Source organism: Ambystoma mexicanum, chromosome 3p (assembly GCF_040938575.1).
Source record: "Ambystoma mexicanum isolate Mex_15411 chromosome 3p, UKY_AmexF1_1, whole genome shotgun sequence".
In the NCBI taxonomy this organism is placed as follows: domain Eukaryota; kingdom Metazoa; phylum Chordata; class Amphibia; order Caudata; family Ambystomatidae; genus Ambystoma; species Ambystoma mexicanum.
Window position 1 is genome coordinate 532,854,387 of NC_090925.1, and position 12,309 is coordinate 532,866,695.

General features: G+C 44.3%; 1 protein-coding gene across 2 annotated transcripts in view; it reads left to right on the forward strand.

Annotated features, from left to right (window-relative positions):
- LOC138580594 (protein-glutamine gamma-glutamyltransferase E-like) overlaps positions 1 to 11,100 on the forward strand; it is a 149,972-nt gene extending 138,872 nt beyond the window's left edge. For both annotated transcript variants that reach the window (XM_069651257.1, XM_069651258.1), the window contains exon 5: positions 8,203 to 11,100. In XM_069651257.1, the coding sequence (XP_069507358.1) occupies positions 8,203 to 8,392 (190 nt within the window). In that variant the 3' untranslated portion in view covers positions 8,393 to 11,100. The remainder of the gene's footprint in view (positions 1 to 8,202) is intronic.
- Positions 11,101 to 12,309: the final 1,209 nt, after the last annotated feature.

A 12,309-nucleotide genomic window follows, 5' to 3' on the forward strand; every position in this document is an offset into this window, starting at 1 on the left:
GATAGAAAGCTATCACTGGCTTGAGAGAAAACTTTCCATATTTTTTGTTTAGTATCGATGCTTGGGAAGCTAATTGTCGACATTTCGTCTTCGTGATCTCCATCCAGGGGCTGTCATTTATATTTGTGTTAATTTGCATCCCAAGATATCTGGTGCTTTCCACCGTAGTAAGTGTTTCCTTTCCCAGGTGCCATCTGAATTTGTTATTTTTCCGGTGGCATCCAGTTTGCAAATTCTGTAGTGTTAGTATTTCGCTTTTTAAGTTGTTAATGAGCAATCCGTTGTTTTCCACGTAACGTTCGACTGCATTTATTTTGCGCTGGAGGCCAATTGGGGTAGAATCCAACAAGATCAAATCATCGGCATACAACATCCAGCCTAATGCAGAGACGTGTAACATGGGGGAGAAGGATCGTGGCTCATTAATTGCGACACCAATGTCCGAAAGAAAAAGATTGAAAATGATCGCCGCCAAAGGGCAACCTTGCTTGACACCACGAAAAGTGTTAATTTCTTCTGTGAGCAGTCCACCTTGTTCAAGGCGCACTCTGATGGTGGTGGCAGAGTGGATTTCTTTGATAGCGGCTAACAGACTCTCAGGACACCCCCAGTTAGACATTTTTGTCCAGAGTAGTTCTCGGTCAATGGAGTCAAACGCATGGGAAAAGTCTATCAGAGCAAGATAGACCTTTCTCCCAGCTCTAATGGCTTCCATTTTCAGCAAATTTATCAGCAGAAGGTTAAGACCACAGCCGACTCCCTTTACAAAGCCTGTTTGTCTTTCATCAAGGTGACCACTATCAACAATCCATTGTGAAAGTTTTCGTTGCAGCATGGTTGCATACACTTTGCCCAATACATCCAAAAGAGCTATTGGACGATAGTTTTTAGGCTCGAGCCGATTTCCTTTTTTAAAGATGGGCACAATTATTGCTTTTTTCCAAGACTTTGGAGATTCCCGTCTTCTACAGATTCGAATGAAGAGTTCCTCACAAAAGTCCGCCCATAGCTCTGGGTTTTGTTTTAGGGTAAAGTTAGTCAGACCATCAGGGCCAGGAGCCCTTGAGGCACTGGCGTTCTTAATTATCTGTAGTATGTCCGCTTTAGGGAAGGTCAGGTCCCATTTGATTAAAATTGGTGTTATGGGGGCCTGACAGGTACCTTTTTTGCTGTACAAGTTTTTAAAATGTGATGACCACCTTGCTGCTGGTACCATATTTGACATCAATGCGGATTGAGGAGCCCCTTCATTGTTTAGAAGTCTCCAGAACTCTGCCGAATTTTTGTTGTTCATTTTTTGCATCATTAATTCTGCATCGTTTTGGAACATAAGGGCTTTATGGGATCTTATCCAATTTTTGTATTTCTGTTTTGCGACACGTTTTTCTCGCGCTGAGTCTATAGAATCTCTGAATCTCAGGAGTCTGATAGAAGCGCGTAGTTCTCTCTTTCTTCTCATGATCTCAACATCGAATTTATGTTTGTTAGCAAAGCCTTGGTTTCTCAGTCCCTGTTTTTTTTCCACAAACAGATGTAATAGATGTGAGTATTCGACTCCACAATCCAGTTTGGTGAAAGTTTCTGAAATTGTGGAGACTTCAGCAGAGAGCAATGTTAGCCTCACTCTGTTTGGTTCAGCCAATGTCCGATGTTCCCATCGTTCTTGGGACGGTTGATTTACGGCTGCTAAGGTGAGAATTACCATGTCGTGATCGCTTTGAGTCATCGGTATTACCTCAAGTGACTTGATGGATTGTTGGATCTTTTCTGAGGCGAAGAAGTAGTCCAGGATGGAATTCTGATCTGCTCGTCGCCACGTAGGTTTAGCTGGTATATCGCCGACAGAATTTCCATTGAGCATTGCTAAATTTCTGGCTTCCATTTCCCCCATCCATTTTGAAGCCACGTTGTTAGATACGTACACGACTTCGTTGTTTTTCATTCTTGTTGCCAGACAGTTGATATTCAGGTCTCCACAAATTATTATGTTTGTTGACTCATTCTCAAGTAAGAGATCGTCAATTTTAGATGAGACTAGATCTATAAAGGAAGTTGACACGGCCTGAATGTGATTCCAGTATATATTAAATATATGGAAAAGAGTCGAATTGTCCGTTTGGGACCCATCCAAGGCTATCGTTGACAGTAGTATAAAGGGTGATAGGTTTAGAGAGTTTGTGATACGACAACCCGAGCTCTTTTTTACAATTGTCAACAGACCTGCCATTCGTCTTCCTTTAGTTTTTTTAAAGGCTGAGTTGAAGGCCACTTCATATGCATCCGCAGTTGGGCAACTCGTCATCCACGTCTCTTGAAGGCAGACCACATCTAGCGCGTCCGGCCAGGGTTCTACAAATAGGTGGGAGAAGCCCCTGGTATTCCAGGATCCGATCTTAAATTCCCGTGGCTCCTCTACCACTTGGCGTTACTGTTTTGAGGATCTGCCTAATGCTTCCGCCAGCCAGAACCAATCCTTTTGTGTTCCGCTTTGATCTTGTGGGCTTTGCGAGTCACCAAGACTCGGATCCATCATGCCAGCTCCTTTAATGGTGATTTTGATGGTATCCTCTATGGGGAGTTTCCCTGGTACAGTCTCAGGGACACTACTGGCCATTGTCTTTTTCATACTTCCAGAGCCAGGATGCAGATCACGTTCTAACAACGATTCCACGTTTCGGGGAAACTCATTTTCCGCGGTTTTGTTCGAAAACAGTGGTTCCTGATAGGACGAGTCGCGTTTAGTTTTATGGGAGTCTGCTCTGTGATCAAATTCAGCTTGCTCATACACTTCTGAGATGTCGAAGCCCATAGACATAAGCGCGGAGCCCGCATCCAGTACAATGTTCAGAACAATTCTGGATCTAAAGTGGAGGATGATTTTGTCAATTTGGTCCTCATTTTTGAATTCCACCGTCTTAATGTCCTCAGATCGTATCGTTCTGAGAGAAGGCACGTGTTGAAAGAGGCATAGAACGTTTGTGCGATTTAAGATGAGTTTCTCTCCATTTTCTATATGTTCTAGCCTCAACTTGTGGGAAGTTTCACTTTTGTCGCCAGCGCTTTTGTCCGTCCTGTTCATTTTGCGCCATTCCTTTCTCTCACGGCCAAGCCGTGTGTCGAGGGTCTCGTTTCTAGCCAGACCTACTCTGTTTATGTTGTCTTTGTTGTAGTCAAGGCCTTCCGAAAATGTATCTTTTGATTTATTATGAGGCCACACGCCGTCTCTCAGAGCATGCTTCCTTTCTAACGATGGCTTAGACAGCGTCTGAGATTGAGCAAGGACTTTTCGCCTTTCTTCCAATGTTTTAAATATGGGACTTGAGGGAGTTAAGTGAGGCTCGTCTTGTTTAGGCTTCTTTTCGAAAAGAGTACATAATCTTGCAGATGAGTCATTACCGTCACTTGGAGCTTCCGGCTGTGCATCCGGAAGTAACGCATCCTCAGCACCCATCTCAGAAACCTTATCCTCTGATTCCAAGTCTTCATACACAGACAGGTTGATTAAGTCGATGGATTGATCCTCGGTAGGTTCAGGGAGAGGGACAGATTCAGCAGGCTTTACAGAAATGTTTGCAATGGTAAGATCTTTTTTCTTTGTTGGATCTCTGTCATCTGTCCGAGTGTTATTAACAGTTACATTGACAGTTTTTAAATTCCGAAGGAATTTTCTTGAGTTGTTGCCAATTCTTCGGTTTTTAGTTCTTTGATTTTTAGTTTTTTTCAGCGGTCCTGGTTTGGGCCCCTTGTGATCTGCTTTCTGGGGTACAGTAACCTTGAATATATCAAATATTTGATTTTTGGGCTCCGTTGTTTCTGGAATTAGGATCACCTCAGGTATGCGAGGGGCGCCCGTGTCAGTCAAGGTTGCCAAAGAGGAGGGTTTTTGAGGATCCAGTGTCGCCAGATTTTTAGGACCCTTACTGCTTTCCAAGACACTAGCAAAGCTCATTTGAAGAGGTGCTTCGGTTCTTAATTTTTCGTGGCTGGGGCCCAAGCCCTCGTTCATAGGTTTTTTAGGCTCAGATTTTGAGCGTTGGATCCCCCGAGTATCAGGCACTGAGGGAACCGGCGAGGTTTTTTCGCTACTCAGATTGTTGGCCTCCCGACAATTCTGAGTTATTGGTGCAGTTTTTAGGGCTTCTGTGGTTTCTCTAGGATTGTTAATAGAGTCCAATACACCCATGGTAGAGTGGAGCACCAGCGAGCCAGTGTCTGTGTCGGAGTTTCTCATTGAGGTGTAGGCGGGAGGTTCCATGGAAATTAGCACCTTGTCGGTTTGTTGAGCAACTGAGTGCTCCCGGCTAGGTTGCCTCTTTAAGTCCTGTGTCGTCGTAAGTCGATACCTTAGCACGCTTAGAGCTTCTTTCGCAACCTCTGCAAGGAGCTTTTTATCCAATTTGTTGTTTTCTTTCTGTTCTGTTAGTGTTTGCAAGGCAGAGGTCAAGTTTGTTTTTATTGCTCCATTATCCTTTCTTTCAGCGCACAAATCTTTTTCCATATTGATTATCTTTGAATTCATAAGCGCCACTAAGGTTGTTAGGTCCTTCACATTATCATTTAGTTGCTTGTAGAGCTTTAGAAATGGAGCAAGCGAAATTCCAGTTGCTGACATTAAGACCGATTGTAGGTCTTTAGTGAAGTTCGCATCAAGCCTGACTTCTGAGTTGCGATCTTTTTTATGTGATTGAATTTTGGATCTCCTGACTTTTGGAAAGTCACGTTCTATGATTGAAGAGGCAGTTGAACAAGTCTCAGAAGAGGATGAGGTGGAAGCGTGAGAGTCACACTCACAGGTGTTGTATGCAAGATTTTGTTTAACACTTCTGAAGTCAATTGGTCGTGTTGTCGCTTTTGCCTGTCTTTGAGGGGCACGAGCCTGAGAACAGGCTATACGGGGTGAAGCCGGACAAACAACATTTTCTTCATTTTGCAGAGCGATTTTCCAATTACGCAGAGCATCAGAATTTGTGATAGACCAGTCTGCCCCTGGCTGAATATCATGGTTGGGCGCCATAGGCGTCCACTGATTCTGCTGGTCAATTATGCTGCGGTCTCCTCTAGATGTAAAATTGCAGGCTTTGTTTATTTGGGAAATGTTTTGCAAAGTTTTGTTTACGACTTCTGTCGAGACTCTTATGTTTTTAGGGTGTGCAGGAGAAACGCGTCCCTTATTTAGAACAGATAAGTGCTTGTCAAGGGAGCAAAATACTTCGTCTTCCAATGCAGTGTTGTGCTTGACAGGGTCCGGTTCATCCATTCCGTGTGTAGAGTGGCCGTATGGTTTCTTAGTGGACGGGAGTGATGAGGTGCGCAGCTCTGACAGAAAGGCCTCTTTCCAGATTGGGTCCGGGCTGTCATCACGGCTACCGTTATTTGTGCATCCTCTCATAGTATATGCTCGCCACGCCAAAACCATCAATTTAGGTAGTTTGTTTGAAGAAGAGTTTATGGAGTGGGCGTCAGTAAGGAGCACAACGTTCAGAGAACTTGGGCACGGCCTTGCCGCAACCTCCGTCTCTGTATTACAGGTGTCACCCTCGGTCGGCACAACAGGCGTGACGACGGGCACACGAGAATCCCCTCCGCGTCTTACCACTCTCTCAGAGCTCTCGGAGCTGGCAGTTGGATCGGGCACTGACAAGCTGACAAGAGAGGCAATCGAAGGCTCGGGGTGAGAGGGTCCACTCCGAGGATCGCCCGCAGGCGAAGAGGCCCCGACCCCCACCAGAACTGACCCACCATTTCCCAGGTGGGAGGGGATCCCCAAACCCACGCGGTCATCCATGAAGCCACCACCCCCACGTCCGCCAGGCGCACACTCCCTCTCACCCCGCTCGACTCTCCCGTCACTCGCCGAGCATAGTGACGTCACACTCAGTGTGAACTTGCTCGCATCGATGGCCAGTTTGTGTAACACGGGGGGAGACAGGTAAGGGGGATCGAGGGGTGAGACTGGCCCTGCTAGGTGATTGTCAGTATTTTCAGTATTTGACGAGTCCACCTGCAGGGTAATGGAGGCTATTGGAGGTATAGAGGATGTAGAAGGTATAGAGGGTATCATTGGTGTGGCGGCATATACTGCGTTTCTCCTTGCACTTTTGTTCAAACACATCAATGACGATCCCAAATCTTCAGGTTCTCCCACAAAAGTTCTGGTAAACTCACTTACGGTGTCATTATGTCTAATCAGTTTTGTACTTACTCGTTGGCCAATGCTCCCGTCAGTCAAATTAGATGCTGAGGCGGAGGCGGAGTTCCAACGTCGCAGTTGCAGCCTTGTATGAGGTGGGGAAGGCAAGCGGTCTCCGCCGGTGCCTGTTTTCCCGCGTTTGTGCGATGATCCATCCATTACGGCAGGCCCGCAGGCCCTCGCCCACGCACCAGAACACCAAAACACACTGCGCACACCGCGCGCTCCGCGTGTGCTAGGGGTTTTAAGCTACTTCCTCCTGGAAGCAGTAGTGGAAATGGAAAACAGACTTCCAAGTGTCCCAAAAGCAGCAGCAGCAGAAAGAGCCTGGGCAGTCTCAGGCTCACCAAAACACACTGCGCACACTGCATTTTCTTCCTTTTCCCCACATCATTCCGCCATCTTGAAGCCTTCCCTCATTTCCTTGGTGCCCAAACTTCTTCCTTTCACTCGCTGTAATCTCTCTTTTAAATAATAGGCCTTCTTCCTGGTACACTGCCTTTGTGTGGATTTGCGATACTGAGGGAATGTCGTCTATCGAGGGCGCCATTGCCCAATGCTGAGCTCATTGGCATGTTTAGGTCCAGAGTGCTGAGATATAGACAAGTAAAAAGATACACGACTATGCACGTGTTTCTTAAAGTTATTCTCTAATGATGTAGGCAGGGCAGAGTTTCCGATCTGTCTCCAGCTATGCGCATCAAAATGTTCCATATCATAATTCACAGGCAGACATCTTTTCTTTACCTGAAAAAGATGTTCCAGGTTCTTTTGCACCAAGATCAAAATTATGCCGAGACCAGATTTGCACTCGAATAGTGCCCAGGACCCCTCCCCAAGCCACCCCAAAGCATTCAAACAATGCACGCAAATGACAGGGACACCTTTGACAAACAAACAGCCCTCAAAGCCGAAGCAACAGCTGCTGCAGAAACATTCATTAAAAGTCCCGAAATCAGCTCTGCCATGACTATCGAGAAATGTTTCCCTTGGTCATTGGTATTAGTTGCTTTGTGTCCACATGTAGTTGAATTTAGGCACAGGAATGCATGGGTGAGATGTGTTGGCATTGTGACAAGATAGCTCAGGGGCAATGCACTCGCTTGACGATGCAGTGCAACACACGTTCGTTCCCCGGGTCCGCTCTTAGAAACCTCTCGCTATTAAGCGCGTTATAAATAACCAATTACTTACTCCTTCCTTTTGAAAAGCGCATAATATCTCCAGTTCAAACCTCAAGGATCTTCTCCTGTACCAATATATCTATGCTACGCCCCATACGTCAGTGTTAGCTGATCCCTAACAATGGTACTATATGACTATATGTAAACAAAGTTTCATATAGGTGGTGCTAGTCACATGTCTGAAAACAAACAATTGATATGGAAAGTATTTGTGGCACGTTTTCTGCTATTTTTGGCTGGATACATATTCTCCAATGGCATGACCAGCGGAACATTCTCTGTGTGGTCTAAATTCTTGTCACATTAATGTGAATTTAAACAGCCATTTCTGCCTGTTAAAACCTATGTCTCGGTTGTTTGTAGGTAATGGATTAACGGTAACTATCAAGCAGCTTCAAGCATACTATGAACTTCTTAACTAAGGGATTTGATTTCTAAGCAATGCAGCATCCTAACACGCAGTGCAGAATCAAAGTACCCAGCTTGTTTGTTTTTCTTTTGTATAGAAAAGGTAGATACTAGCACAACATATTCGTAGTGTGTTGCTTTGTGAACAAAAACAATAAAGCTTATGACCTGTAATGGCTTGCCATTTATTTTATTAACATGATATGTAAAAGGTGTAATGTGTGGTATGTAAACTTGGTTGAGCGCACGTACACCAAATGTGTAATGTTGGAACATGTCTGCCTTTAGAAAAGTCACAACTGTACTGCAGGCTTTCTAATGCTTGTTTGCTATGCTGCGTGTGGCAAATGAAAAGTCGGACCCTAATTGTTGCGTGTTCCAGTGACGTCACATTCATCTTCTCTTCTCTGCTTGTCATAGGATGGGAACTGTGCAGCCCGGCGAGACCTTAACCATGCCAATCAAAATAACCCCATACAAACCCGGCAACCGGCAGTTGCTGATCGACTTCACGTGCAACAAGATTTCCAATGTCAAAGGCTGCAAGGTCATTCGTGTGAGCCCTAATGAAATACCCGGGGAAATCCTCTGTGCAGCGGCCCACGTGTGACCCCCGATGCCGGGCGGCATTCCATTCCCGGAGTCAATCGTTGGAAATGTCGCCTTAAGTCAAGCTTAATATTGTGTTCCTGTCTTAATAATTTTGATAAAACGAGAACCTTGCGAACCCTATTAGTAGAAATGATTGACACATTCCCCAGTGTGGTGACAATTGTTCATTGCTGGTCACTGCCATGCCCCTGACTCCTGCCACAGTGAAGAATACTAAGTCTAGTTTGCCTATAACCAATCAATCCTGCACTACCACTGACAAGGTCCAAACTCATCCGCAGGATCGATGTGGATAACATAAACCAGACAATGTGGCATTGGTTCAGATGCTTATCCCCCCCACCCAGGAATTAGTCCCAATGTTGAAGCATCGCTCACCCCAGAGAGGATAACCCTGGAAAATGTCCTACATCGTTGGCTTATCCATTTGGTTCGTGAAAGGTCAGGTGATCAGAAATATGGCAGGAGTAACAAACTGAAATACATAATTATACAATAACACCTTGTAGCAGCTTCGTCCACTCAGGTAACCTGCACACATGCAAACCTTTTTAACACAAAATATTAATACCAATGTAGAACCATATATGCAATCTTCTTGCTCGCCTCCCTCATCGATAGCACTATGCTCAGTTGTTCCTGTTCTCTTTAGACTGGGCCATAGTGTTATTTCTACGCCACCCTCACACTGGACAGCCACCAAGAACAAAGTAGCATTTTTCTAACACTTGACGAGCAAGGAAGTAAACCTTGTCAAAGTAACAAAAAGGCAACGCCATGACGTAACGTGTGCGCGATGACGTCATGAACGTACATAAATAACATTTGCCATCTTAGAACGCCATTTCCAAGCAGAACGGCATTCAGGAAATAGCTTTCAGATGCCAAAAACTGCTGGTTATATATAATATGTATTCCCAGTCTGCATCGCTTGTATTGTGTGAGCTAATGCGTGTCTAGTGAGGTTTAGCAAACTAACAGGAATATATATAGAGATCATGATTATCTTTTCACATAATGTTACAGAAAAATCACGAAGATTCAACAAAACAGTGTATAGTTTTTTTCTGAAGTTAAAGTGAATGTACTCTGTGAGTATAATATATACTCAAGAATAATCAGATAGGATAAATGCACCAATCTACATTTTATTGCCATAATATCTTATCAAGTGTTTTTTTCTGTTTCCCCTTAATTTCATTAAAACACTATAGTCACAATTGCAAGAGTAAATGCATTTTCAGCACAACCTCCTTACGACCCACAAAAAATATGTTGTGACAGGTTCCATGTGTTAATATCCCCGCCAGAATATTGCGATACAAAAATATCGCCATAATTTAGCAGCGAAATTGACCCATGCACCCTGCGGGGGACACCCCCGCAAACCCTGCATTATTTTTAAAGGAGCGGGGGACAAGCCCACAACCCCTGCTCCCACAAATTATCCCCATCAAAAATATCGCCTCTGGCGAGAAAAACAGCCATATGTATGGCGATATTTTTGGTGGGGATATTTTGTAAGGCTACCTTGTGAAACACGTGTAGACGCACAACCTTTGAAATGGAACACAAATGAAATTTAAGTTTGACATGGAATTTATGATTCATTAATATACAAGAATTACAAATAAATAAATATATGAATGTCAACTATTGGATATTGATTATCTCCTCATGAACCTAAAATGAAGCAGAATCTCTTTGATTTGATAATACATATGCTGGATTAGCAGTGGAAAATATTCCACTCAATTTCAATAAAACTCAAAATGCATCACAAAAGAAAAGAAGTATGTGTCTCATTATATTTTCAGAAAAGGGAGAATCTTGGGCTATTTCAGCCAGGCGCAGTAGCCGAACTTAGACATCTTCAGCAAAAGTCAAAGTCATGTCTCACTCCTTCTGCAGAACGATTGTTCTGGCCTTGGTATGACCATACAGGCTGTGCTGCAGGGCATAGCCTCCGTCCCTTGATTAGGAGTTCCTGTGGACCAAAGGCGTCTTTGAGGACCAGAATGATTCTTTTCAATCTATGATACTGTGTGACCTGCCAACTCCACTCCGCACTACTGCATGACCTCCCAGTTCCAGGCCGAGCTCAGGTATTTAAGAATTTCCTCTCTGGTCTCTTCCCTCATTAGAGCTCTGAAAAGGGCAGTCAGTGAGAGGGGGCATTAACACACCCTACAGATTCAGTCATCTCATGGGTCTAAAGTCCTGTGAGGTTTCAGCAAATGACTGCACAGTGCAGAAAGATATGGTTGCCATTATTATCCATACATACAATAACCCCACGGACCTCCAAAGGAAACTTTGCACTGGTCCAAGTGCCATTTTGTAAGGTATCAGCGCTAAAGCAAACATTGCCCTTGTGCAAAAAAATAAATAAATAAAACATTATTTCAATGCATATTTTGCACCAGGGCAAATTCAGCCACACAACAAGATTGACCAACAAGCTGAAAGTAGGCATATTCAAGCCAAATGGGATGAACATCTGGAAACACAAGGATACATGTTCATCTGAATAAAAACAAGCAAAGGCTACACATTTGCCTCTACATTGCCAGTTTGTCATTTATATTTATTGTGAGCCTAAATAAAGTAAAATGCACCTATGCAGACAAGGCTTGCATCTAGAAATTCATAAAGACTTCACTCGGAAAACCCCTGATATAAACACGCAGAGCTGGAAACATGAACATACTGGGCCTCATTACACGGATGGCGGTAAGGATTTACCGGTACCGGTAAAATACCGGTACCGGTAAATCCTTACCGCCTTATTACGAGGTCCCTTTGCGGGTTGGGGAATTTAACGCCTGCTTTTTGCAGGCATTAAAAACCAACCCGCAAAGGGACTTTGGTGCTAATTACGGTACCGCAATTTGCGGTACCGTAATTAGCGCCTTTCCCATTCCCATAGAGCCCTATGGGGCAAAAATGGGAATGGGGAAGGGCAATGGTGGAAGGGGGAATTACCGCCCCGCCAACCTTGGAATAGGGCGGTAATTCCCCTTTCCACCAAGGTGGTGCCGGCATTTTACCGGCATGAACCATGGTGCTAGTAGCGCCATGGTTCACCGCCATCCGTGTAATGAGGCCCACTGTCTGATCACACTTCATCACTCATTCTTTAAAAAAAGCTTGTGGACCTGTAGTAGGCCTCCAGTTCCACATGCTCAGTAAAGTGTCCTGCACTTTGAGTTTCTACTATTTGGTTGACATATTATGTGCATGCTTCTATGTACAATGGACTATTGCAAGCCCATGATTTATCTCTGTCCAAATAAAAAAACACTTAAGTAATTCCACCTGGTCCAGATCGAAGGATTCGGACTAGTGCCGGCCTACAATGGATTTACAGCAACACCTATGGAACTGAGGACTGAACTCAAGAAGCTGTGCTTGACCCAACCTGCCTACTGGATGTGAGGCTATCAGAACACCTAAGCAAGAGCATTTGCCAACTCATAACTTGACACCCACTGCTGGGGACAGATTGTGCCAGTAAAGCTGTAACTTACATGCTGTGTAGGACACAGAGCATTAAAACAGCTCAGTCTGACCATGAAGCCCCAACTGCACATCTTGAAATTCTGGAAGGAAAAGATCAGTGTTCTCTGCGTTCAAGGCTTGATGAACCCATCTCTCTTATATGTCTGAGCACCTGTAACAGAAACAGGCAATTGCACTCTCTGCAGCAAGTCTGTCCGACACTGATGCTTCCCAGCCACTACCTGAAATTGACTAAAAAATATACATGAGCACAATAGTCAATAATCTTAGTTCATCAAAATAGAACAAATCAGCTTAAAGAGTGTTTCGAGCAAATATCCAGATGTGCAAGTGGAAATCTACTCATGTGCGGATGTTGAGTGAGATGCCCTCAAGAAAAGGCATCTGAGCAGC